Source organism: Hylobates moloch, unplaced genomic scaffold (genome assembly GCF_009828535.3).
Source record: "Hylobates moloch isolate HMO894 unplaced genomic scaffold, HMol_V3 SCAFFOLD_17, whole genome shotgun sequence".
NCBI lineage: Eukaryota > Metazoa > Chordata > Mammalia > Primates > Hylobatidae > Hylobates > Hylobates moloch.
In genome coordinates this window covers 559,614-586,985 of record NW_026652292.1, presented here as the reverse complement: position 1 = coordinate 586,985, position 27,372 = coordinate 559,614, and the positions used below count along the sequence as shown (strand labels likewise).

The 27,372-nt window shown below is 52.9% G+C and overlaps 2 protein-coding genes across 15 annotated transcripts in view; one reads left to right on the top strand and one right to left on the bottom strand.

The window, feature by feature from the left end:
• The window catches only part of TRIP13 (thyroid hormone receptor interactor 13), a 37,281-nt gene extending 36,020 nt beyond the window's left edge, over positions 1 to 1,261 (bottom strand). For 4 of the 6 annotated variants that reach the window (XM_058430135.1, XM_032135371.2, XM_058430133.1 and 1 more), the window contains exon 1: positions 829 to 1,260. In XM_058430135.1, coding sequence (XP_058286118.1) covers positions 829 to 920 — 92 coding nt within the window. In that variant the 5' untranslated portion in view covers positions 921 to 1,260. Of the gene's footprint in view, positions 1 to 828 lie in introns of all 6 variants that reach the window. The other 2 variants (XM_058430132.1, XM_058430136.1) reach the window with 1 other exon arrangement.
• Positions 1,136 to 25,205, top strand: BRD9 (bromodomain containing 9). Of its 9 annotated transcripts, none has more exons than XM_058430130.1 (15): positions 1,136 to 1,311; positions 2,029 to 2,243; positions 2,639 to 2,771; positions 4,293 to 4,353; positions 4,776 to 4,920; positions 6,465 to 6,575; positions 7,224 to 7,336; positions 9,793 to 9,925; positions 12,229 to 12,304; positions 13,530 to 13,625; positions 14,930 to 15,251; positions 17,227 to 17,338; positions 22,231 to 22,269; positions 23,208 to 23,310; positions 24,969 to 25,195. In XM_058430130.1, exons 1-15 carry the CDS (start codon positions 1,260 to 1,262, stop codon positions 25,031 to 25,033), a joined length of 1,776 nt encoding a protein of 591 aa, XP_058286113.1. In that variant the 5' UTR covers positions 1,136 to 1,259; the 3' UTR covers positions 25,034 to 25,195. The 9 variants fall into 9 exon arrangements, 8 of the variants coding, with proteins under 8 accessions (XP_058286113.1, XP_058286111.1, XP_058286112.1 ...); XM_058430128.1 differs by having other exon boundaries at positions 7,161 to 7,336; XM_058430129.1 differs by having other exon boundaries at positions 7,221 to 7,336; positions 24,969 to 25,194.
• The last annotated feature ends 2,167 nt before the right edge of the window (positions 25,206 to 27,372 follow it).

The window sequence follows — 27,372 nt, the reverse complement described above, 5'->3', positions numbered from 1 at the left end:
CTGTGTACAGGTGTCTCTGAGCTCTAAGGTGTTTACACAGGCGTCGCCAGGCTGTGGTGGGGCTTTGTGCAGGTGTCTCTGGGCCCTGGTGCAATTATGCTGACGTGTCTGAACTCCAGCACCTAGAAGGTGCCCCGTCAACAGCTGTTCTGTTAAAAGAAAGGTCTATTCCTCTGCATCCCCTCGGAGGCTGGTGGTCTCACCTGACCTCAATCCACCCTCCATGGACATAAGGAGGGTCTGTGACGGTCTGGCCCCGCTGCTCAGCTCCCCCCACTCCAGGGAGCAGCACAGCCCACAGGCCCCACCATACCATGAACTGACTTGGTCACAAATGAGTGGGATTTGCTTTGAACCCTAAAAATTTAACATCGAGTCCGTGAGGAACGGGAACAATTAAAGGGTCTGAGAAACAGTGGCTCAAAGAACAACCACCCAACTTTCGGCTGAGACTTTAGAGCTCTCTGTAATGCGCAGCCATCCTATTCTCCAACGTGGGACTCAGGGTCACATCAGTGCACTGGAGGGCAGCCGGGCAGGGTCAGGGCCAGGTCCGTGAGCTGAGGTCGGGTCGGGGCTCAATCTGTGGGCTGGGGTCCTGCGCGCAGGGCTCGGGTCGGCCGGGTCAGTGCCCTGGGGTGGGGTCGGGTCACTGCGCTAGGATCGGGTCGGGGCCCAGCGGCCCGTGCGCCGAAGTCCAGTCGGGCCGGGTCAGTACCCTGGGGTTCAGTCGCATCAGAATCAGGGCGCTGGGGTCGGGGCTCGGTGCACGCGCTGGGGTCGGGGCGGGTGGGTGCCCAGAGAATGCGTCGGGCCGGCCCGGCTCACCTGCCGCCGCGCTGATGCACCTCCACGTGGACCGTTGGCGACTCGGCCACACAGGGAAGCGCCTGCTTCAGGTCGCCCACGGCCTCGTCCATGGCGCCCCCGAAAGCAGTGGGGACCCGACCGGAGCGCGGCCGCCGCCACCTCACGCCCAGCGTCGCCGCCACAATCGCCGCCTCAGCCCGCGGGCCCCGCCCTAGCTTCGAATCTGCCGCGCGAGGCGCACCACCTCCTGACCCGGAAGCGCTCGGGACCGGCAGGGCCACTTCCTGCCGCGGCCCCGCTCCGCCCCGTTTCCGGCGCAGCCCAGCGGGCTCGGCAACCTCCGCGCGGCGAAGCGCGGGAGGCCAGCCAGGGCCAGGAGGCGGTGGCGGCCACGGTCCGGCAGGGTCCCCGCTGCTCCCGGCCCCCGCCCGTGGCCCGCTGCCGCCGTCATGGGCAAGAAGCACAAGAAGCACAAGGCCGAGTGGCGCTCGTCCTACGAGGGTGAGGCTGCGGCGCTTTGTGACGCGCGGCGGGCGGGGTCCCGGGCACGGGGAGGAGTTCCGGGCACGCGGACGGGGGTCCTGGGCATCGGGCGAGGTCCTGGCCACGAGGGAGAGGTTCTGGGATTTCGGGCAGGGAACCGGGCACGCGTGAGCAGTCCTGGGTGGGCGCTTGCGTTCCTGGTAGAGGGTTCTGCGCTCGAGGCTGCAAGCCCACTCACCCCGGTCCTGGAGACTAGGGAAGCATCCGTGCTGGCTTTTGTGTGGAGCTCAGGGAGAAGCTGGGCTGTCCTTTCTCTCCCTTTTCCCTCCCTCTTCCTTGGTCCCGCAGCAGCTCTATGGGTGTCAGCGGGCAGCATGGGCGCCTGCAGGAAGTCAGGCGAGGGTGAACCGAAGTGCTGGGGGTTTCTAGGAGGGAGTTCTAGGTCCCTCTTAATCCATCTTCTTGAACCAGTGATGTGAACACATCCCACAGGGCCTCCTCTGGTGAGGACACCGTGGCTTGAAAGGGACCTGAAGCTCCCTGTGGAGGGGAAGGGAGAACAAGGAGGCAGTGACATGCCGCCACTGTGGTCTTCCCTTCCGTCTTTCCCTGCTGGTTGGCAGCCCCGCTGTACTCCTTAGGGAGGCCTTTCCCTCTTAGCACCTTCACGTCTCACCTGGCTGCGTGGCGTTTGCACCTGAGCACGCGGGTGGAACTCGGTCTGTGTCTGTGCAGATTATGCCGACAAGCCCCTGGAGAAGCCCCTGAAGCTAGTCCTCAAGGTCGGAGGAAGTGAAGTGACTGAACTCTCAGGATCCGGCCACGACTCCAGTTACTATGATGACAGGTCAGACCATGAGCGAGAGAGGCACAAAGAAAAGAAAAAGAAGAAGAAGAAGAAGTCCGAGAAGGAAAAGCATCTGGACGATGAGGAAAGAAGGAAGCGAAAGGTAAAGGAGCAGCGGCGGCGGTGGCCTGGACGCTGCCCACGAGGAGCCCATGGGGAGCTGGAGGAGCCCATGGGGAGCTGGAGGAGCCCATGGGGAGCTGGGTCCCGGGACGCAGGCAGAGTGCGCCTGCGTGGCTGGAGGAGGGGAGCGGGTGTTCCGCTGGTAGCAAAACGCAAACCGCTGAGGCCCGCAGACTCAGTTCCGGGATCCTGGGTGTGTTGCTCCTCAGCGGACCCTGCCAGGGTCTCTGTGAGGAGGGAGCCCGGCATGAGGAGGATCTCGGAGGGGGTTTCCCTTAGCTCTGCCCCTCCCCTGAGAACTGCGAGGGGATTGGGCACACCTGTCTGGATCGCACCTACTCCCGTCCTGCTCACTCCCTTGACTCTGCCGCCCAGGAAGAGAAGAAGCGGAAGCGAGAGAGGGAGCACTGTGACACGGAGGGAGAGGCTGACGACTTTGATCCTGGGAAGAAGGTGGAGGTGGAGCCGCCCCCAGATCGGCCAGTCCGAGCGTGCCGGACACAGCCAGGCAAGGGTGCACTTTTAGAGACTCTTCTGGTGTTCACAGCTCATCGTTGTAAATGAGGGGTCGGCACCGTGTCCTCTTGCTTTGGGGAGAAGCATGGGAGGGAGGAGAGCTGGTATTTCCAGGGCCTCATCCCAGGTGTCCTCTGGATCTGAGGTTTCCTCCGGTGTCTCTGAATGTCTAGAGCAAGGCATGGCCAGTTACCACTGGTGCCCTTCAGTTTTGTTTTTTAACTTATTAGCTAAGGATGGTTTATATGTTTTTTAAGGGTTCATAAAAAGAAACAAAAAGGCATCTCCACAGAGACCAATCGTATGTGACCCGCAAAGCCTAGACTTTTTTGTCTGGCCTTTATTTAAAAAGTTTGCCAGCTCTGAGTCTTGAAGTTTGGTTTTGTCTGCACTTAGCACCCAAACAGAACAGCATTGGAAGAGTAGCCCCACCTGGGTCAGACTGGTAAGAGAGATGCATGTCAGTGAAAACGCAGGTAATTCCCCTTGGGAAGAAGGGACCTCGAGGCCTAAATGGTGGGTCTGAAGTTGCTGAAAGTGACCATAGGCTGAGACAAAGGCAGCTGGAGGCCTTCAGTAGAATTTCTGTCGTGGGCACCATCTGCCAAGGATGGCATTTGGCTGGAATTTCCAGCTGACAAGGACTTGCCCCCTGGGTTCTCCTTGTCCCCAGCCTTCCTGTGCACAACTCACAGTGATGAGGCATTTGTAACCAAGACAAGGGGTGTCTCTTCTCAGCAACTCTCAGCATCCAGTCGTTCCTGGATTATAGGGAAACTTAGATGGCTGGGCTTTGGGACATGGGACATCAGGGAATGGGGAGGCTAGTGCTGCAATCATTTGGCCATCAGAAACCGTCTGAGCCCTGCTGGCTCCACTGAAGGAAAGTTCTGGAAAGCTGGTGGTCTTCTGAGCTTCTGTGGTCATTTGGCTTTTCAGGCACTTTCTTTTTTTAATTTATTTTTGGAACATGGTCTTGATGTGTCGCCTAGGCTGGAGTGCAGTGTCATGATTCACTCCTGGGCTCAGATAACCCTGGGCTCGAGCGATCCTCCCACCTCAGCCTCCCAAGTTGCTGGGACTACAGTTACGCACCACCACGCCAGCCATTTATTTACTTTTTGTTGAATTTTAAGGGACCTCAAGTGAAATAATAATCGGTGAATTCAGGATCAACCTTTATGTCCAGAGCTTTTGTTCCGTCCTTCATTCCTTGTCTAGAGTAGTGGTATGAGCTGAAAACATTGATAAGTGATCACCACCTACTGTTGATGTAAGGGCTACCGGTTATTATAAGCGGTTTTTATGACTCCTGCTGTTGGGGGTGCCCTTTCCACCCGGCTGAGCTTCGTGGGAGCCAAGGCTGAGTCGGATATATCTTTGTATCCCCAGTTCTCGGTGGAACTTAGAATGCTGTGAGACACCAGACAGACAGATACTGTGAACTTGGAGCTCGCTAATGAAGGGATACCAAAGTCTTTGTATTCAATTGTTTTTTTCCTTAAATTGTCAGCCGAAAATGAGAGCACACCCATTCAGCAACTCCTGGAACACTTCCTCCGCCAGCTCCAGAGGTAAACCTGGGCGTTTCTGAAGAGCTAGTGTCTGGGGGTGTGTGGTGTCATCTTTCTTTTCTGAGGCCTTGTTCCCCACCCCAGCCTCGTCAGCTGTGAAACACACCCTGCACCTTCTCTTGGTGACTCCCAGTCCACTTCGGGGTGGGCAGGAAGAGTTCATGACTCATTAGTGGCTCACTCTGAAGTCAGAGTAGGGTGAGGGAAGTCAAGGCTAGAGCTGGGACATTGACGGCCGCCAGGCTGCGTTGGGGGAATTTTTATTACATCTGAAATACCTATCAATAAATTAAAAGACACTGGTAATTTTTTTATTTTTAAGAAACAAAATTTGGTCAGTTGTATCCAATTTTTGGATTGTAAGAGATTTTGTATCATTTAGAAATCTAGATTTTTCCACTTTAAGATGTCTTTGCTTTCAGAAAAGATCCCCATGGATTTTTTGCTTTTCCTGTCACGGATGCAATTGCTCCTGGATATTCAATGATAATAAAACATCCCATGGATTTTGGCACCATGAAAGACAAAATTGTAGCTAATGAATACAAATCAGTTACAGAATTTAAGGTAAGTTACTTCCATTGCCCGAAGTAATCGTGGCATAGTTCTGTGTATTTATGTCTTGTGAAGACTTCATTCACCTTAGGTCATTTCTAGTTTTTGAGCTTTCACAGGTGTTTCTGTGTTTGGGTGATGTTTTACAGACACAGCATTAAGGAAATGATTGGTCGTGAACATTTTCTCTGCTTTGGTCTAGAAACTAGGTCAGGTTGCACGCTGTTAAAAGTCTGTTTCTTTTCTTTCTAAGTTACTGCGCTGGCGTAAATAGGACATGTTGTTTCAAGCAATGAGGTGTCCGGTGTGGCACGGCTTGAGACTAGACATTTTTAAAAACATACTTCTTTTTAATTCTTAGTTTTGTCTTATACTAATTGAGCATTTAGTTTTTTTAGCATAGTAAGTTTTTCTGTCTCCTGAGTACTTTGCACTTAACTCTGTTTCTTGCTACTGGCTATGAGAATTAGCAATTGCTCATTGGTTTTGCAACCCAGGGGAAGAAAGCAAAACAGATGATTGATAAAATCAGCATTAGTGTAGTTTAGAAGGGCATTAGATTTCTCTCTTAGGTTCCATTCCTCTGGGGAAAGCTTGACTTTTCTATTTTTATTTATTTTATGTTGACTGAAGGGTTTGCTGACTCACAGAAACACAACAGTACAGACTTAAAGGAGAGTGGGAGAAAAGGAAACTTGATGAGAGGATCAGGCAGCACCTGAGGGCAGATGTTGAGCGCACTCCATGCCCGAAAGCCCTCTGTATTCCCTGCTCCAGGCCCCAGTCTGGCCATTCCTAGCAACAAAGTGAGAAGGGGAGCAGCATTCACTCTGTGGAGTGTCCGCGGTGGAGTCTTCAGGGGAGGGGCTCCACAGCCTCGGGCCGGGCCCTGGGGCTGCTGGCTCTGGAACCGGGACTTGGAGAGGGTCCAGATGGCACATTCTCAGGGTGGCCGGCCTCCGAGGTCATGCTCCAGCCTGACGCTGGTACTCACCTTTGAGAGGCCTGTGCTGAGGAAACTGGTTATGATAATAAAATACTGATGTTTCCGTATTTTTACCATAAATTATGAAATAAGGCTGTCCTTTTGGGGGGCAAAGTCTTTTTCTAATAGTTTGAGGGAACCACTTGGTGACAGAATTTTAAATTCTATTCTGTGGAGAAATTCTAGAGATAGAGGATATCACTGTGCCGCGCGCCTGCCTTTATCCCTCGACTTTCACTTGAACGAATCAGATCGTTGCTGCTTGTTCCTATTTATGTTCTGGAGAAATGCAGGAAATGCTCCTTTTTCCTCACACAGCATTTGTATGTGATGCTTAGAAAGAAGTTACAGGCTTGGCCAGCTTCGCTGTAGTATTTTTCATGCAAGACCAACGTGCAACTAAGAAAACTTACTCTAAGTTCTTAAACGTTATTTTTAGATCAGAGAACCCAGTTGAATTGTTTTCTGCTCGATTGTAGCTTTTTCCTTTTGGTCTCTTGATAGTCATCTAGAGCTTTGCTGTTGACTATGGCATTTCAAACTTGGTAAGTCTTTCCTGTTTGCTTTTCAGGCAGATTTCAAACTGATGTGTGATAATGCAATGACGTACAATAGGCCAGATACCGTGTACTACAAGTTGGCGAAGAAGATCCTTCACGCGGGCTTTAAGATGATGAGCAAAGTAAGAAACTCACTGGCAGCAGCGAGCTACGGAAAGCAGGGGCCCTGCCCCCCGTCGCTTGTGCCCGAAGGGAGCCTCACAGTGAATACATGCTCCATCCACCCGCCACCCTCATGGTGTTGCCCCTTTGCTCTAGGGTAGACATGCCCGGCCGCCCTCTCTGCTCATGACCTAGCTGTAACGTCTCATTTAGGGTTGGTGGAAAGTTCCGCATCTCTTGATCTTAAGCCTGGGCGTCGGTCTTGCTGGATGGCAGCCAGCATTGCGGGCTTGTTTTGCGTGGCTGCCTCACTGAATCCAGACGGGACATCCTTGTCTTCCTTGGCCATCCTGAGTGGCTTCCCAGATCTGTGCCGTGAGCCAGGCTGCATGCGTCCCACGTAGGTGAAGGTAAAGGGGAGGTGCGGCAGCTGCCGCACTCTGGCAGTGGGTCAAGCCCCCGCAACCACCTCCCGCTGCTCCGCCGTGGAAAGTTAGCTCTTAGGCCAGGTGAGGCTGTGACCATCCCCATCCCATCCCATCGTCACGGCACCCTGGCTGTGAGGGAGAGGTAAATCCCTGCTGCTCTGTCCTTTCTGATTCTAGGAGCGGCTGTTAGCTTTGAAGCGCAGCATGTCGTTTATGCAGGACATGGATTTTTCTCAGCAGGCAGCTCTTTTGGGCAATGAAGATACAGCTGTTGAAGAACCTGTCCCTGAAGTTGTACCAGTACAAGTAGAAACTGCCAAGAAATCCAAAAAGCCGAGTAGAGAAGTTATCAGGTAAAGGCTCTGGAAACCGCATTTGCTTTTGGAGTTGAGCACCACAGCCAGGAAAGCAGGTGCCTTGTAGGGGAGGAGTGAGTGAGTGAGAGAACGGATGTCATGTCACGTAGACGTCCTTGCTGTAGCTTATTCTGGCAAGAGGAGTGTGGCCAGACAGCCCCTCCTGCCCACCGGCCACGTGCACTCTCTGACCCAGGTGTGGTACCCAAGCCTGTCCCGTCACCCCTGCCCCCAACTGCTACTGACTGGTGGTCTGTCTCCACACACCATTTGTTAAGATCATCGGCCCCTCCCTCCCCTGCACAGTGCCTGCCGGCAGCCAAGGCTGTGCCCTTGTCCCAGACTGTGCCGCACAAGCGGGCCGACTTTGGGCAGCCAGCATTGGCAGCAGGCTTCTTTCTTGCTGTGGGGCAGATGCACACTCCTGAACTGGTCTGTGTAGACCCTGGAGTGGAGCAGGTGCAGGCCCATGGTCAGGAAGGTGTGGATGCTGTGGGGGAAGCAGGTGAGGACTGCAGGCCACAGCTCCTTGTAGCTCTGCTCCCTCCCACAGGGAGCAGCTGACTTGGCTGGTCCTTCAGAGAACCTTCTTCCTTTTTTTCTAAACCCCAGAGTGGTTTTAATGGGGCCTCTTTGTCTCATGGTGGCTGAGCATTGAGATTGTATCAAAGTCTGTATCACACGTCATTCCTGTAGACGCTACTCCATCTATGTGAGACGGCTGCCTGATAGGACCAAACAAAGCGAGAGTATCGCCAGGGGCCTTAGAGGCACCAAGAGCACTTACCATAGCCTGCAGCGGGCGGAAGCGCCTGGCACAGAGCCTGCTTCATCACGTGTCACTTGCTGAGTGCAGGCCCCAGAGAGCGCAGTCTCGGGACATCCACCCTCATGGCCGTGTGTCTGACAGCACCGTGGCTCACGGTCTTCCCAGTATCCTGAGAGGACTGTGGCCTGTTGCCAGCCTGGGGACAGATCAGATTTGAAGGATGGTTTCTGCTGAAGCCTATTGCTTTTGTGCCGTCTTGTGGGAAGTCAGGGACCGTCTGGAGTTGGTACTGAATGTCTTTGAGGCAATTTGATGGTCACGGCCCTCCATTGTTTGTTTCCTTCTCACAGTGTGTATGGGACTCGCATGGATTTAACAGGTGGGGCGGCAGCGGTGCTGGGCTCGGTGCTTCTGCTCTGAGCAGCTCCCTCCAACAGTCAAAAGGGAGAGTGGTCTTGAGACCAGCCCCTCAGGTCCTGCAGCCTTGGCTTAGGAGACAGAGGGTGCTCTGCGCGGCCAGAGTGTGTTGCTTGGCAACGGACGACAGTCTCCTAAGGCGGTCTCCCCACGTGCATTGCGTTTCCCACCCCGCTGCCGCGCGAACATGAGTGCACTGCTGGCCTCAGGGGTAGGGGTTTCGTGGCCGCCCTTTGCGGCCTCATGGTGGCTGAGCATTGAGGGGGAATTGAAGTTGGTGTTGGTCAGCATGCTCAGCTGCGATGGGGTTGTGTCCTGGCAGACCCACCCCCGGTTGGTTTTGGGTGTTTCTGGTGCTGCGGCTCCACCCTTGCCTGTGGGACCCAGGCCCTTTAGATGAATCCCCAGCTGTCAGTCTGCAAGCAGCAGAGCGTGCCGAGCTCCGGCACTCACCTTCACCTAGTGTCATGTGCGTCGGTAATGGGCTCGCGCAGGTGCCTGAGTGGAGCCCCTCCCTGCGGAGCTCATGGGGCTCTGACTCCTGTGCAGGGTTGCCAGGTTGTCGCTGTAGGTCAGGCAAGGGCAGGGCCACTCTCAAGGGTAGGGCTTGTCCTGGGCCTGCACCTGGCCCTAGGCCATTCAGACCCACGCCCAGGCAAGTGCCCAGGGTGGGAAGGAGCCCATTCGCATGCTTCTAGAACCTTCCACACTCCTTGGGTGCTACAGTCTGTGCCCCTCAGCTGTTGGAGAACTGCTTCAGGTGGAACCTGGGGCCACTTGCTGACTTCCTTGTGTGTTCTTTGTGCCACCCAGTGGCCACAGCAGAGGGGGCTGCTCTCCACCCAGCCCAGCAGCACCAGACCTCACTCGAGCAGCCCCACCTATCCTGCCTTGCTGTGAACCCTGCATAGTCACGGGGGCTTTTCCAGTCACTTTTCTGATGGGGCCTTTAATGACTAACCAGTGTGGGCATCTGTTATTTTGTTGCTTTTGTTGCTAAAGCACTTTAACTGAGTTTTCACTGCGTTGAAAAACAGGGAGTCTGTCTACTTGGCTTACTTTACTCTTTATTTTAATAAAGGCGTCTTAATTTGTTATTTGGTTAGGGTGAAAAGGGATGCTTTGAGACCTAAAAGGAGTTAAGTGTGCTCTGCCAGCTGTGTCTGAGGGCAGGGTCAGTAGAAGCTGGGTTAGGTGCCGACGCATGGGGAGCAGGTGTGCGGTGGGGATGCTGCCTCCAGGTGACTTGGTTGTCCCCACCTCACAGCTGCATGTTTGAGCCTGAAGGGAATGCCTGCAGCTTGACGGACAGTACCGCAGAGGAGCACGTGCTGGCGCTGGTGGAGCACGCGGCTGACGAAGCTCGGGACAGGATCAACCGGTTCCTCCCAGGCGGCAAGGTAGTGCTCTGTGGCCACCGAGAGAGGGTGCCGCGTGGCCCCAGACTCTCCGTGTGCCTCTCCTGGGTTGGTGCTGTGTGATCCAGCACAGCCACCGGGATCCAGAGGTCAGCGTGGGGCCCTGAAGGGAGGTCCGGATCAGACACACAGAAGGCTGGTCTCTTCAGTTGGGGTCTGGGTGCCTCTGGCAGGGCTGCTGCTGGTGTTTCACGCATCGTGGAGGCCACGTGGTCACTGACCTCATTTCCTTGATGGAGGCCCTGCTGCAGGCTCATCCTTTCTCTTGGAGTGAATGCTGACTTCTGTCTCTGTCACTGGGTGTTGACGTGAGGCACCGCCCTTGTTATTCCAGTGGGGGTGCTGGTGTTGGATCCGACAGATGGTCCATAATAGGCCACCGACCGTGTTCACGTGGCTCCTGCCACAGATGGTCTTTGTGTGGTGGGGCCCACTCAGCTGACCACGCTCTCCTTTCTGGCAGGAGACGTTCTAGACCCAGTGTCTCCAGTGGAAACAGAGCACAGGCTGTCTGCAGTCTCGGTCTTCCTAGCAGCCCTGATAAGAGAAGTAGAGCAATGCAGGTGACATTAATCCTGGCAGGTTTCATTTCACCTCTATATCCAACATTTTATCTCAACATGTAGTCTGTAGAAAATGTTAATTTGAACTTTATGGGTTTTTTTCATATTAAGTCTTCAAAAGGCACATGGGATGGGATGTAAAGAATGCTGAAGTGGGGGCGTTTCAGAGGTGTCTGCTTCTGTTTGTCTGTGCCTGCCGGGAAGTTGCAGTGGTCTGCGTGGCTCGCGTGTCGCGAGGTTGTGGTCTGCGTGGCTCGCGTGTCGCGAGGTTGTGGTCTGCGTGGCTCGCGTGTTGGGAAGTTGCTGTAGTCTGTGTGGCTCACGTGTTGGGAGGTTGTGGTCTGCGTGGCTCGCGTGTCGCGAGGTTGCGGTCTGCGTGGCTCGCGTGTTGGGAAGTTGCTGTAGTCTGTGTGGCTCACGTGTTGGGAGGTTGTGGTCTGCGTGGCTCACTTGTGGGGTGGTTGCTTGGCTCGCGTGTTGGGAGTTTGTGGTTTGCACGGCTCGTGTGTTGGAAAGTTGCTGTGGTCTGTGTGGCTTATGTGTTGGGAGGTTGTGGTTTTTGTGGCTTGCATGTTGGGAGGTTGTGGTCTGTGTGGCTCACGTGTTGGGCGGTTGCTTGGCTCGTGTGTTGGGAAGTTGTGGTCTGTGTGGCTCATGTGTTGGGAAGTTGTTTATGTGGCTTGTGTGCTGGAGGTTGTGGTCTGCGTGGTTTGCACTGTAGTTCTTTTGGACAGACTTGTTCTGCACTCTGCTTCAGCCCTGGAATTGCCACATTCTCCAAGGAGCCCTGGTTTCTTGACTAGAAAGCCTTGTTTAGAAGCCAGGACCTGGGTTCTAGGTGAAGCCCTCTGCAGATAGAGCTGGGAAATGCCTGTTGTGTGTGCCTGCACCACATACATGGACACTGTGCAGAAGGATTCTGTTGGCACCTGTGTTTACATGGGTTGAAAACTTTTTACATTGAAACTTCCGATTCCCTCCTGCCCTGTGGGTTCCCCCCACTTCTTCCCTTTCAGTTTTGTATCTGCGCCATGAGGACTTGACTCCTAATCTACGTATCAAATCCGTGTCCCATTGTACCTGATCTTCCGCCTCTGCCCCAGGGCCCTGGCCATCCTGTGGGCTCTGATACTTTGCAGGGATCGGTGGTGGGAGCTGCCCCCACACAAACGTCCGGCTCTTCTCAGGCCAGGTGGCTGCCCTGACCGCAGCATGGACCCAGCCAACCCCTGCACGACAGCCCTCTTTCCCCTTGACCCCCAAGTCTGCACACACCAGTGCCTCCTCTTCCTGGATCCTCCTGATGGCCTGTACACAGAACTGGGGTGTGGGTGGTGGGTTTTTGAATGAAAACCAGTCGGCACATGCTTGAGAGCCAGAGCTGCCCGCCGTCAGGGCAGTGCCATGCTGACCTGCCGACCATTCCATTTCGTCGAGGCTCATGAGCAATTTTAAATGTTTACTTGTGGGTGAAGGTTTTTGTTTCAGCTGTACCCCCTGTGGCAGGGCCATGGGGAGCCTAAGAGGTTCTCCTTGCACCTGTGTGCACTCTGCTGTTGCCGGTGAGTCTGAAATTCCAGGGAATGCTGTGAGGGGCCCTCTTGAGTTTGTTCTTGGACAGATGTGCTTTCACCCCCATTAACCCCTGCTTGTTGGCCTTCATTTCATTTGTGCTGCGCTGCCCCTCCTGAGGACAGACGCTCAGGCAGTGCTTCCTTCCAGATGGGCTATCTGAAGAGGAACGGGGACGGGAGCCTGCTCTACAGCGTGGTCAACACGGCCGAGCCGGACGCTGATGGTGGGTGCCCACTCAGGGCTGGCTTTATGCTGTCTGTACACTCTTTTTTGGGCCTCCATTGATGTTCTGTGATGAAAAGCCGAGCCATTGGCCATGGGGCAGCATGAGAAGCTGCCCGGCTTCCCGACCCTGCTCGCACCCCGACGTGACACGTGCCCTGAGTGGAGGCGTGGACGGCCATCTCGCGGGGCGGGGGTGCTGGTCAGACCTTGGTCAGGGGTCCTTGGGAGCAGCGGGACTCAAGCCACGTTCCTGCAAAGCTGGTGAGAGGCCTTTAAGGCCAAACCTCACTAGCATCGGGAAGGGTTCACATCCCGAGCTCAGTTCTTCAGCAAAGACCGGAGTGCTGGCCCTCCCTGCTCCTTGAATCTGGAAAGCAGTCTTAGAAAAAGAAGAGCTGTTAGATGATTATGTCCAGGACAGTGTTGAAGGATGGCGCACACTGGGCCTGTCCAGCCCGTCAGGGGCGCTTTGTTGGCCTGGAAGTAATTAAGAGGCTTGTCCTTTGAAGGAAAGTGTGACTCACTTGGGTTTGAAACGCACTCGCGGGCTCACATGAGGAACGCGCAGCCCGGCAAAGGTTGCCTCTTGATTTCCGCTTCCCTCGCTCTCACCCGCGTGCCTGCTGGTCTTTCACCCGCTCCAACGTGCCAGTGTGGTTTTCTCCAGTATGTGAAGGATAGAAACGGGCTGATCTATTTAATCTTCAGCTTATTTTCCTAAAGAGGACAGACTGTTGATCCATATTTAGCTTAAGAGAGTGTTGAGACTGAGGCACCGGTTGGGAACTGAGGAACTCCTGATCTGATCCCATGAGTGGTGTGTGGGTGGCGACTTGAGCATGGCAGACACGCTGTCAGATTCATGCGCTCCAGGTGCACACGCCACCGTTCCACTGTTAGAGCACGCAGGACAAGATTTCTTCTTGGAGTTGTTGAGTGATCCATTTGAAAATGTTCTCAAAGTATTACTGGTGTGGTGGCCAACGATGCAGTATTTTTTATTGTGTTGACTTTGGGGTGATAAAGAAATAAAATTGAAATGCAGTTAGTTTTGAGAATGGTGGTTGGCTTTTGCAAATTTGTTTTCAGGTGATCGTTATAAAATCCCCCCACCCGCACCAATCACATCCATCGTGATGTGGAGAAAGGGCTCATGGCACTGCACTGGGGCACCACATTGGGGTCACGCCTGCTGCTCACGGCCCGCCATGTCCGTGTTGCAGAGGAGGAGACCCACCCGGTGGACTTGAGCTCGCTCTCCAGTAAGCTGCTCCCAGGCTTCACCACGCTGGGCTTCAAAGATGAGAGAAGAAACAAAGGTAAATCCATAGTCCTGTCCCAGGAGCCGGCTGGAGCAGGGAAGGTGGCAGGGATTGAGTGGGGTGATGGCAAATGCTGCTGATTCCTACTTGAGGGTTTCCTCACTGTACCTGGATTCATATTTTCGCGTGGGTAAGATTGAGATCAGTTACAGTGACAGGAATGAAACTTGTGTTGGATGGGGACACACAGCGGGCACCTTGGTTGCATCACTGGACTTCACCTTGGTCAGTGTTTTGGGGTCCTTGTGTTTTTGTTCCTGTCGCGTTACAGAACATCCCTTCAGGGGTCAGAATGTGTGGCCCCTGGGCCTTGGGTCTGGTCTGTGTGTTCTCCTCTCCATCTGCACTGCTGCCTCCTGGCTGCGCTGCTGCTGGGACCTCCTGCACAGCCCCACCCTCCACTTCTCCACCTCTGCTGGGTCCCTCCCTTGCAGACAGCTGCATGGACACTGCTCCTGCCAGCCTTTCTCCCTCCGCCACTCACACCATCTGCTAATGGGACAGCTCACTATTGCCTCCAAACCATGGCCTTGACTCAAGAGCTTCCTTGTTTCTGGAATGTTCTTTCCTCCAGCTCCAGGTGTTGGAATTCCGCCTGGTCTGGGTCTCCTGTTGAAGGACGCCCTCCACAGGAAAGGATCCTCTTGCCTTCACCACTTGCCTTCACCAGTCCCTGCTCCCCTCTTCCTCTTGGGGCTGTTGCGGTTGTTGATACTTTTTTTGTTGTGTTTGACACACTCCTTGTTCTCACCCTCTAACACAGTTCTCAACCACAGCACTTTTGTCCCTGGGGACGTTTGGCAGTGTCTGGAGACATGTTGATGGTCCCACTGGGGTGGGGGGTGCTGCTGGCATCTGGTGGGGAGACGCCAGGGGTGCTGCTCCACGCCCTATGGGACACCGCACAGTACCCCTGGCCCGTGTCCCCCACAGCGAGAGCTGGCCCTGGGCGGGCGTGGTCTCTGCGGTGTGTGGTGGTTGGGATGCTTGACAGTGACAGACGGTGCCCTCTGCCCACGTCTCCACACAGCCCTTTTGCTTGTGGAGCTCACCCTTTTGCAGAGAGCTCATTTCTCTGCGGTCTTTGGCCTGCAGAAGGAAAATGAGGGGTGGTGAATTACACCCCTGCTGGTTACACATGGAAAACTCAGGAAAGAGAATTTTGTGGAGAGCAAGAGAGGCGAGACTGGGGTGCTGGCTGCCAGCCAGGCGGTCCCTCAGCCCCTGGAGAAGCGGGGTGGGGCCTGCACACCGAGTCCTTCCAGTGAGTCCAGTGATGCTCTTTCTCCTCTTCCACACAGTTACCTTTCTCTCCAGTGCCACTACTGCGCTTTCGATGCAGAATAATTCAGTATTTGGCGACTTGAAGTCGGACGAGACGGAGCTGCTCTATTCAGCCTACGGAGATGAGACAGGCGTGCAGTGTGCGCTGAGGCAAGTGTCGGCCCTGGGGAGCCCTTGGCTGCTGTGCAGCTTGAGCTGCGTCCTGGTGTGGGACCCGGAGCCCCACATGTGTGCGGGCGGGGAGAGAGCCATCCCGCAGCCGTCCAGATGGCAGCCCGGGCCTTCCTGTTGCTTTCGGCCATCCACCCAGGTCTGCCACAGGCCAGTCCTGAAATTTGGGTAACTCAGAGTTGCAAGAAGGCGGCGATCAGAGTGTAGCTTGTGAAGGGGTTGAGGGTGTGTTGAGCTCACTGGATCATACCAAATTGTGTTTCCTAAGTGGCCGTGCTAGCTCAGGCTGCAGTGACAAAGCGCCACAGACTGGGTCTTACTCCCGGGGCCGGCGTCTGCCATGAAGGTGTGGGCGGGGCTGGTTCCTCCCGAGCCCTCTCTCCTGGGCCTGCAGGTGCCGTCTTCTCCCTGTGCCTTCCTGGGGCCGTCCTACGCGTGTCTGTGTCCTCAGCTCTCCTGGAGACCCGACCGTTCTGCAAGGACCCTGGTCATATTGGATCAGGGCCGCCCTAATGGCCTCATGTCACTGCAGTGACCTTAAAGGCCGTAAAGGCCCCAGCTCCAAGTATAGTCACATTCCGAGGCACTGGGGTCAGGATTTCAACTTACGAACTCTGAGCGGGAGACACAGTTCAGGCCATGGCAGGCTAAAGTATAATACTAAAATTACAAATGTAGTAGCCTGCTTTTCCGTAGAATGTTGCCGTGTGTGTTTTTTGTTTTCTGTGGCAAAATAAAAGTGGGTCAGTCTTGTAAAATTTTGGCAGTTTTTAATGGAGAAAGCAACTTAATTTTGCTAGCCTTTAAGAAATGGCATCTTGACATATCAGGTCTTCATTTTATTCCAACAAGAATGCAGAATATGTTTTAAAAATAAACAAGAATCCCGTTAGTGCTTCATAAAATAAGTGAAAACCTGACCCCGATTTTTGTAGCAAAAAAAAGGAAGTAAATGTGGAAAATGAAGAGGAAATTCTAGTAGGAGACAATGACATCGTAAGTCAGAAATTAAAGAGTTGTTTGCTCCCCGCCCTCCCACCAGCCCTCACCTCACCCCTGCTGTGGGGCCTCTGCCCAGCCTGGGCCAAGGCCGCAGCTCCCCTGGTGCCATCCTGTCCACAGTCGGCTCCCCTGTCCACGGCTCGTGGTTCCTTCAGGACATCAGTCACCTGTTGTCCATGTGGCACATCATCTGCAGACTGTGCGCACCCCCTGCCTTCCCCAACTGTCTGTTCCTAGAACGCATCAGGTTCCATGTTGCTGTGAAGAAAGATCATTCCGACCCCGCCTGCCTCGAGGCTGCAGGGGCAACACTCAGAAGCACATCTCCTAGGGCCTGGCATGAGGCTACGTGGCCCCATGCCAGCCTCAACACACAGACACCCAGATCCTCTGCCCTTGAGTGCTTCTCCCGTGTACACTGCGAGTGCTGAGCTTGGCCTGTCCTGGGCTGTGGGTGTTTTAACAAAGACATGGAGTCTCCTTGTTGCCTCCTGTGACCGTGGTTCAGCTTCTGACCAGCAGCCATCCTTGTTCCTCTCTGCGAAGGTCTTTGGAGTCTAGGGAGCCCTTCTGAGGCCCTTGCTTGGTGCTTTGATTCTAAGACTACGCATTTTTGTTCCTGGCCTACTTTTTAGATTGTATTATATTTTACTTTTTAAGCTGTTTGATTTATATGGCCAAGAATCAGGATGGTACTAAAAGGAATGCCTTGGACGTGTCGGCCCACCCCTGCCCCATGCACCCCTTCCTTACCGGCAGGCGCTGCCCGCCAGTTGCTTCCATCCACACCCACTTGTGTTTTTAAACGCATAACGAGTGGAAAGATAGGAGTATCCTTTTACAGATGATAACACAGCACACGTGTGTTTCTAGAATGTGTGCATGTGTATTCATGCTGTTCTCCCCCTCCTGCCCAGAGATCTTTTTAACCTTTTTGGGTCATGGACCACTTTGAAAATCTAATGAAAACTATCAGCCACTCCCCCCAAAATACCCGCTCTGGGAGGGTCACGGGGACTGAGGAGCTGCGCTGGCACGGCAGGCTTCTGTGATCACGGCCGCCGCGAGGGCCAGGCGGGAAGGGCTTGGCATGGAGCACACAGCATGCCTTTCAGCACGCCTTCTCCCGCGGCCCCTCTAGCCTGCAGGAGTTTGTGAAAGATGCTGGGAGCTACAGCAAGAAAGTGGTGGACGACCTCCTGGACCAGATCACAGGTGGAGACCACTCCAGGACGCTCTTCCAGCTGAAGCAGGTGGGCTGCACTCGCACCGGCGGGGGGGGTGGGGGCAGTTGCCCTTGGGGTGCTGCTGGTGGGAAGAGCCTGCAGCTTGACCAGGCTCTCGGGGATGAGGAGCTGTCGCAGGGACTCTGCTGCCGGCTCTTCGTCAGGATCTGCGTGCTTCTCTGCATGAGCAGGTGTCCCCCGGAGACCATGACTGTGTGCTCACCACTCCCAGTGCACTCGTAACTCTCTATTCTCATCTTCATCTCTCATCTCTGTCACTTCCCTTCATCCTGAAGAATTTTAAAAAATATTTCCTGTAGTTCAGATTTACTGACAGTGATCTCTCAGCATTGGCTTATCTGAAAGTCTTTATTTCATCTTCATTTTTGAATGAAAATTCATTTTCCCTGTGTATGGAATTTTAGATGACCTTTTTTCCCATCTACTGTAAAATAGGTTTGACTTGCATTGTTGCTGTAAAAAAGCATCTGGGCCAAGCATGGTGGCTCACGCTTGTAATCCCAGCATTTTGGGAGGCTGAGGCGGGCAGATCACAGGGTCAGGAGATCGAGACCATCCTAGCTAACATGGTGAAACCCCATCTCTACTAAAAAATACAAAAAATTAGCTGGGTGTGGTGGCAGGTGCTTGGAGTCCCAGCTACTCGGGAGGCTGAGGCAGGAGAATGGCATGAACCCGGGAGGTGGAGCTTGCAGTGAGCCAAGATCATGCCACTGTACTCCAGCTTGGGCCACAGAGCCAGACTCCATCTCAAAAAAAAAAAAAAAAAAAAAGCATCTGAAGTCATTCTCATCTTTGTTTTCCACATGTGATGTGTCTTTTTGGCAAACTGCAGCCCGCAGGCCAGATCTGACCTGCAGTCTGCTTTTGTACAGACCACAAGCCAAGAATGTCTTTTACATCTTTAAAAAGTCGTTAAAAGAAAAGCAAGAAGAAGATGCTGCAGGCAGTGTGCAGCTCGCAGAGCCTCGGCTTCTCACTCCCAGGCCCTCGGCGTGACGGGATCTGGCCGGTGCTCTAAGAGCTTTTAAACTTTTATCTTTCTTTGTCAGTGATTTTCAGCATATTGTATTTTCCAGATCCAGAAAAGCCTTGGTGGGCTTTTCTTTGGGTTCTACTTAGCATTTGTTGTTTCTTGGATCTGTCTGTAGTTTTCATCATATTTGGAAGATTTTTAGCCGTTACTCAAATGTCATTTTCCACCACTGCCTCTTCCTCCTCCTGCTGGACTGTGGCACGGTGAGGACAGCTCGTGTTATCTCACATGGCACCGACACTGTGCTGCTGCACCAGGCTGCTGCAGATTAGTTTCTGATGCTGTTGGCTAAGTTCACTAACCTGTTCTCTGGCCACACCTAAACCTATTATCCCAGATCAGTTTCCACTGATGACGCCGCCCTGTGCTGCTCATCGCTGGGGCTCCATTTGCTGCTTTTGTGTATCTTCTCTTCTCTCATGTTGTGTGTATGTTTTTCCTTACATCCTTGAGCCATGTTCATCATATTTATTGCAGCTGCTTTTGAAGTCCTCAGTCACTGAGTCTGTCGCCTCTGCCGTTTCCGGCTCTGTTTCTGTTTGACACTTTGCTGCACTTGGAGCTGTGGGCCGTTGTGCACGTGCCTGGTGGACAGTCCTGACCCTCGCTGTCTGATAAAAAAGCACTGGCCACATGGCCGCTGGGAAATTTGAATGTGGCCAGTCTGAATTTAGATGTGATGTGTGAGCTACAAACTAGATCTTAAAAAACCAATACAGGCCGGGCGCGGTGGCTCACGCCTGTAATCCCAGCACTTTGGGAGGCCGAGGCGGGCGGATCACGAGGTCAGGAGTTCGAGACCATGGTGAAACCCCGTCTCTACTAAAAATAGAAAAAATTAGCCGGGCGCGGTGGCGGGCGCCTGTAGTCCCAGCTACTCGGAGAGGCTGAGGCAGGAGAATGGCATGAACCCGGGAGACGGAGCTTGCAGTGAGCCGAGACTGCGCCACTGCACTCCAGCCTGGGTGACAGAGCGAGACTCCGTCTCAAAAAAAAAAAAAACCAATACAAAAAACGTAAAAATATGAGTAACGATTTCTTATGGCCTACATGTTGGAATAAAAACATCTTCAATAAATTTGTCTAAGTAAAATGCATTAGTTAATTGAATGTTAAAAGAGTAATTTAATGTGGCAGCTAGAATTTTAAGAGCTGGTGTACAGTGGCATGTACCCGTCATCAGCTCCTCAGGAGGCTAAGGTGGGAGGATCACTTGAGGCCGGGAGGTCGAGGCTGCAGTGTGATTGCACCACTGCACTCTAGGCAACAGAGCAAGACCCGGTCTCAAAAAAAAGATTAAAAAACATTTAGAATGAGGTGTGTGCTCGCATTATGTCTGCTGGGCAAGGCAGGTCTGGGTTCTTGCTCTCTTCCAGAGAATATTGATGATCATTTTGGCAGTTGTTAGTTGTGGATGATGGCCTGATCCTACCAGATCTGTCTGCGGTGGGTCCAGGGCAGCCTTATTCTAGGGTTCATGTGGCCTTAATGCTAAGGAGTGGCCCTTCGGGAGCCCTGACTTTTCAGCGTGGTCTCTGCTGTGGGTGGAGTTCAGATGAGTTTCTGTCCTGCCCAGGCTCTGAGAACGTTTGGCTCATGGCTCCCGAGGAGTGGTCAGTCGCTTGACCTGACGGTTTCATCTGTGCTTGTTACAGAGGAACTGGGGTCCACGTGCCTGGTGCAGTAAACCCAGACACCCACTCCGAGGTTTTGTGGTAGAAAGGAGACGTGTATTTGCAGATTGCCAAGCCAGGTGGACCAGGAAGCTCATGTATAAATCCTGGCCTCCCCCACTGGCTACAGGCAAGGCTTTTAAAGCAGGGGTAGATGTCAGGAAAGCAGAACTGAAAGGCAGAATCGTGCATAAGGACACAGGTTACACGTCCTCTTGGCCTATAAGGGCGATATCTGCAAGCAGGGCCTTATAGGTTGTAGGTGGATTCAAAGGTTTTCTGATTTGCAGCTGGTTAAGGAGGAGAAGTTTTGTTTAAAAATTTGGGTTGAAGAGAAAAGAATGTTAGCTTAGGTTTGTGGGTGTGGCTCCCTCCAGGCCCCTCAGGAAGAAATTCAGAACAAAGAACGGGGTCAGAGCTCAGTCTTCAGTTTCTCCTTATCTGAGGCCTTCATGCCAGTAGATTAGTTTGGTGGGGAGGTCCTAGGTGGAGGGTCCAGGTTTCTGAAAGACAACTCAGGGATATACATTGTGATGTTATCTTTACTTTCTTTTTTTTTTTTTTTTTTTTTTCCTTTTTGAGACATAGAGTCTCACTCTGTCACCCAGGCTGGAGTGCAGTGGCGTGATCGTGGCTCACCGCAACCTCTGCCTCCCCGATTCAAGCGATTCTCCTGCCTCAGCCTCCCGAATAGCTGGGATTACAGGCATGCGCCACCACACCCAGCTAATTTTTGTATTTTTAGTAGAGGCGGAGTTTCGCCGTGTTGGCCAGGCTGGTCTTGAACTCCTGACCTCAGGTGATCCGTCCACCTCAGCCTCCCAAAGTGCTGGGATTACAGGCATGCACCACCACACCTGGCTAATTTTTGTATTTTTAGTAGAGGCGGAGTTTCGCCGTGTTGGCCAGGCTGGTCTTGAACTCCTGACCTCAGATGATCCACCTGCCTCGGCCTCCCAGAGTGGTAGGGAGGGAACAAACAGGGAACAAACATCTGACTCCAGCTTCCTTGGCTGTTTTAGGATACTGTTACCTTCTTGCTTATCAAGTTGCTGATTTACTTCTCCGAGTTATCTAAGTAACTGGAATTTCCCTTGAAGGAACTCAAGATTTTCCTTTATTTCCATGCTTGGGGGGCTCGCAGGCTCCTGAAGAGAGGGTTGCAGCCAGGCGGGAGTCCCCATGCAGATTTCTGCAGCTCTGAGGTGCAGCCCCCTCTGCAGAGTCTGCCGTACCAGCCCGTGGTTCTGACCCTGAGCTCTGGTCACCCTCCCGTGTTGTGGCCTGCAGGCTCCCTCCAGGCGGGAAGCCGGCCCCCCAACACAGCGTTAGAATCAGGCATTGCTGTTGGGGAGGGAAAGAGACCCCCTCACAGCCCGGAAATGGGATGGCTCTGTGGTTTCCTCTCTGGGTTCCAGTTGGATTCCTTTCGGGAACGTGAACTTGGATACGGAGTTGAGTGACCCCGAGTGCACCCCCGCAGTAAATGATGCTCAGGACTAAAATGACTGAAGGCTTGCGGGGAAACAGACGTGAACAGAACAGCAGTATTCATTTTCTAATTAAAAGCTTGTGAAAATTGATGTCATTGAATCTGAGAAACATTATTTCGAACAAAGATCACACACGATAGAGTGCGTACTAAAGCACCGCTCCACCGGAGCACAGGACGGGTGTGCCATGGAGGCCGACAGTTGTGGAAGGAGAGAATGCACGGCCTGGCCCACCTGCCACAGGCACTGCCTTCGCTCCTGCACACACCTGCCCCTGCAGGACTCAAGCTGGTCTCATGCACCTGGTCATATTCCAGGTGGAACCCACCAGGCCCTTTTTATCCTAAGCTTCCCATAGGATCTAGGCACATCTTTTTTCTTTTGTTTTAAGCCACCCAAGGCTGCTGAAACAGCATCGGCATCCTCTCTCTCTGTCCTCTCCGTCTCACCCTGTGGAGCGCTGTCCCCGGCACACAATCCTGGCGCTGAGTGGGCGGCTGGCCGTGGTTGGGTCGGCGGCTGGTGATGAAGAAGGCTTGCAGGACCCCCAGCCTTAATCCATTAAGATGGCGTGACTGGGGAGCAGAATTCGCAGAAGCGCACGAGCCATTTTTACGTGTGTGTAATGTCAGCGAATTGTCCATTTCTGTAAAATCACTCTGGAAAAACTAGTTTCTGTCCTCATTTACTTTTCAGAGAAGAAATGTTCCCATGAAACCTCCAGATGAAGCCAAGGTGAGTTTCTGCGCATGGAAGGGCGAGCCTAACGTTAGGATTCTCGCAGGGAAAGTTGTGTCCAGCCTTTGAGGTGGGGAGGTCTGTGCGTATGACAGCGTTTCGAAACGGAGTCTGTTTCTGATCAGTAAGATCAATAGTGTTTCTCCTGCTCTTTTCATGACTTGAGGTGAGTGGTGTGAAGCCGCAGTACGTTCTTCCAAATCCAGAAATGGTAGTTTCAGAGCAGTTGTCCCCGCTGGGTGCTGTCCTTGTGGGACACCCTTGCAAGGGGTGGGCAGGATGGGCCTGCTTGGGACCTGCTTGGCCAGTAGCAGCTGTTGTCCCAAGCACAGTGGGCTCTGGGGCCAGTGCTGGCAGGGCAGTGCTGTGAGCCCAGACTGTTGCACCTGCCGATTGGCAGGTGTGTGTCTCTGACAGCAGGCATGGGCTTTGGTCTGGGGTCCCTGGGAACCTGAAGAGACCCCTTAACATCTGTCTGAGGGCAGAGGCCGGGCTGCAGGGAGCTGATGAGAGAGTGTGTGTTAGGGTGGCTGTAGTCTAGCCCTGAGGACACGCCTTGCTGGGAAAGGAAAGGGAATGTGGTGTGCTCTGTGAAGTGCCTGAGAAATAGTCCTGGACCCTAAAATTCCGTATGTCTTTCTGTTGCATAATGTCCCTCCCCAATTTCTTTAGCCCCAAAAGGTTAGCAAAGGATTGTTAGTTTGCATTGTTGGTCTGAGTAGGTTTTTCTTTGACATGGATTTGCATATCCGTTCACGAGCTCCAACCTGACAGTCCGTTGAACAGCAGCCTCAGTGAACAGGACTTGGTCTTGTCACTTACTGAGGGGTGGGTTCACGTTTAGCAAATAATTAGAGTGATTTCAATGGCGAGTATTAAGTAACATTTCGTTTTTCGTTTGATGTTTCATTTGCGCTTGATGCCTGTCTCCACAGGTTGGGGACACCCTAGGAGACAGCAGTGGCTCTGTTCTGGAGTTCATGTCGATGAAGTCATATCCCGACGTCTCCGTGGATATCTCCGTGCTCAGCTCTCTGGGTGAGTTGTAACAGGCGCTTTCCCACGGGACCTGGTGAAAGTGTGATAGAGGAAGAAAACCTGTGGCCTCCACCTCCTCTCCCTTCCTGACTAGGCAGGGATGCAAGGAAAATCTTTTGTTACAGTATTTGGTCTTTGTCCCAGGTTTTTGGCCCGTAGCTCCTAAAACCCTTGGAATCTCCTGAGTGTTAAGTGTCTTTTTTAAGCTAATGAGTAGTGGTTGCAGCCCCTGGGTTACCTCAGGACGGGATCTGGCCGATCCCCAGTGGCTGTGGATTTCATCAGTGTTGCCTACCGCCTCTGTGAAATCCCAAAAGGTGGGGTTCCCTTGGGAGCCTCCTCAGTGCCGGACGCCTGGGGGCTTTGGGAAGAAGGCAGCCCCTTCCCACGGGTCCCCCTTTGCATTGCTCTCACGTGGGGGCCATCCGTACCCTGGGTGAGACCCCATATAATAAATGGGTAAGTGTCAGCCTAGCGTGTGGACAGAAGAGTCAAACTCTGCAGGGTGTTTAGAGAGGTTTCTTCTGAGTGAAATGTGAAGACCATGGCTGTGACACAGTCCCAGGAGGTCCCAAGAACATTTGCCAAGGAGGACTGGTCTGCAGCTTGTTTTGATATGTTTTAGGGAGACAGAGAACATCAGTCAGTACATGTCAGTTGTTACACTGGTTCGTGTTGGAAAGGCGGGACAACTTGAAGCGAGCAACGTCGGGTCATTGGTGGATTCTGAGATTTCCTGATTGGCATTTGTTTGAAAAGGTTAAGCTCTGAAGAGCTGAAGTCAGAAAGAAACGTGCATGGTTAAGATAAGTGGTTGTACAAGTCAAGGTTCTTGTCACATAGATGAAGCCTTCAGGTAGCATGCTTCAAAAAGAGTAGAGTAGATGGCAAACGTCGCTTATCAGGCCCTGAAAGGTACCAGATTCTTAGTTAAATCTCTCCTGGGTCAGGAAGAGACTTGGAAGGGGAAGGAGATTCTCTACAGAATGTAGATTTTTCCCACAAGAGACAGCTTTGCAGGGCCATTTCAAAATATGTCAAAGAAATCTATTTTGAGATAAAATAGTTTCTTTCAGGGACTGCCATCTATCACGTGATGCTGTACTAGAGTTGGATCGGAATTTGGTGTCTTATTACCATGGAGTCTGCTTTGTCAGCCTTCAGATCTCTGTTTTAAAGTTAATGCTGGTCAGCTGTGCCTGAATTCCAAAAGAGGGGATAATGAGGCAAGTCCAATCCCGCCTCACATCATGGCCTGACCTCATTTTCCAGGTTTACTTTGGAGTGCCCTTGGCCAAGAGTGGGAGTCCGTTCAGTCCGTGGGGCTTAGAATTTTATTTTTCGTTTACATATGTTTCCCTGACTTCTGTGAGTCACTCTAGGAAATTCACAGAGCTCAAGTCAGGTCTTGTGGGAACCCCATTTGATAGTCGGAAGCACAGACCACAGCCTGGGGCTTTCAGTTGGCATCAGCCAATGGGGCCATCCTGGCGACTGAGCCCTCACCTGGGAGGCTGCCTGTGTGGCGCCCCCCAGCTGTTCTGACCTCCAGCAGCATTTGTGGTGGCTGGATCCATGGGTCCCACTGGTTCACGTGGTGACATTCCACGTGTCTCTGCTGGCTCTGTTCAGACACTTACGGCCGTGATTTATTATAGGGGAAGGGTGCCAACAGCAGCAGAGGGACAAGAGCACGGGTGACATCCAGGGAAATCCAGCGTGAGGCCCAGATCCACTCCCAGCAGAGGCACGTGGGACACGCTTAATTCCCAGGAGTGAGCTGTGACAACACATGTGAAATGCCCACCAGGGAAGCTCATCAGAGGCTTGGTGCCCAGGGTCACTGGGGTCTGGTCACAGGGTACCCCCTTGCCAGGCAGGTACCAAAATCCAGACTCCCGGAGAGAAGGTGAGCTTTAGCATAAACCACTCTGTTCCTGTCATTGGAGCTGTGAACAATCCCTAGTACTGGGGGGGACCCCAGACGCCAGCCGTGGCTGGCCTCGCCTTCCAGGGGACCCTGGCCCCAGGGTGCCGTGACAGCACTTTTCTGCACAGCAGCTGCTTTTCTCAGCATTTCTAAGATTTTGTCCTTATTACTACTTCTCAGCAGCTTGGTGCTGATGTGCTGTGGTGTGTTAGTCTGTCCTCACACTGTTATAAAGAATCACCTGAGACTGGTCATTGGTGAAGGAAAGAGGTTTAATTGACTCACAGTTCCTCAGGCTGTATGGGAGGCATGGCTGGGAGGCATCGAGAAACTTCCAATCATGGCGGAAGATGAAGGAGAAGCATGCATGTCTTTACCTGGCAGAGCAGGATTGAGTGCAAAGGGGGAAGTGCTTTGAAACAACCAGATCTCATGAGAAGTCACTCACTATCATGAGAACAGAGAACAGCAAGGGGGAAATCCATCCCCATGATCCAATCACCTTCCACCAGGACCCTCCCCTAACATTGGTAATTACAGTTCAGCGTGAGATTTGTGGGGGGAATACAGAGCCAAACTATATCATTCTGCCCCTGACTCCTCAAATCTCTTGTCCTTCTCACATTTCAAAACACAGTCATGCCTTCCTAACAAGTCCCCCAGAGTCTTAACTTTTCAGCATTAGCTCAGAAGTCCACATTCCAAAGTCTTATCTGAGACAAGGCAAGTTCCTTCTATCTGTGAGCCTATAGAATCCAAAACAAGTTAGTTAATTCCAAGATACAAATCGGGTACAGGCATTGGGTAAATAGACCCATCCCAAGAGGGAGAAATCAGCCAAGACAAAGGGGCTGCAGGCTGCAAATCTGAAACCCAGCAGGGCAGTCATTACATCTTGAGGCCCCAAAAGAATCTTCTTTGATTCCTTGTCTCACATCCAGGCCACACTGATGCAAGGGATGGGCTCCCACGGCCTTGGGCAGCCCCACCCTTGTGGCGCTGCAGGTGCAGCCTCTGTGGCTGCTTTCCCTGGCTGGTGTTGAGTACCTGCAGCTTTTCCAGATGGCATGGTGCAAGCTGTCAGATCTACCATTCTGGGGTCTGGAGGACGGTGGCCCTTTTCTCACAGCTCCACTAGGCAGTGCCCCAGTGGGGACTCTGTGTGGAGTGAGGGCTCCAGCCTCACATTTCACCCCTTCACTGCCCTAGCAGAGGTTCTCCATGAAGGCCCTGCCCCTGCAGCAGACTTCTGCCTGGACACCCTGGGTTTTCCATACATTCTCTGAAATCTAGGCAGAGGCTCACAAACCTCAGCTCTTGCCTTCTGCCTACCCACACACCCAACACCATGTGGAAGCTGCCAAGGCTTCAGGCTCTGAAGGATCGTCCCTTTTAGCCCTGTACGTTGGTCCCTTTTAGCCATGGCTGTTACACAGAGCACCATGGCACATGTCCCAGTGCTTCACAGAGTAGTGGGGCCCTGGGCCTGGCCCACGAAACCATTTTTCCCTCCTAGACCTCCAGGCCTGTGATGGCAGGGGCTGCACAAAGGTTTTTGAAATGTCTCTGAGGTATTAACATTTGGCTCCTCTTATGCAAATGTCTGCAGCCTTCTTGAATTGCTCCCCAGAAAATGGGTTTTTCTTTTCTACCACATGGCTGGGCTGTAAATTTTCCAAACTTTTACACTCTGCTTCCCTTATAAATGTCAGTTCCAGTTTCAGGTCATTTTTTTGTTTATGCAAGTGAGCATAGGCTTTTAGAAGCAGCCAGGTCACCTCTTGAACGCTTTAGTGCTTAGAAATTTCTTCCACCAGGTGCCGTAAATCATCTCTCTCAAGTTCAAAGTTCCACAGATTTCTAGAGCAGGCGCACAATGCTGTCAGTTTCTGCTAAAGCATAGCAAGAGTGACCTTTGCCCCCGTTTCCAATGAGTTCCTCATCTCCATCTGAGACCACTTCAGCCTGGAATTCACTGTCCATATCACTATCAGCATTTGAATCACAGCCATTCAGGAAGTCTCTAGGAAGTTCCAAACTTTCCCTCATCTTCCTGTCTTTAAGGTCTCCAAACTGTTCTAGCCTCTGCCCATTACCCAGTTCTACAGAGCATGTCTGTAGTCACCGTTCTT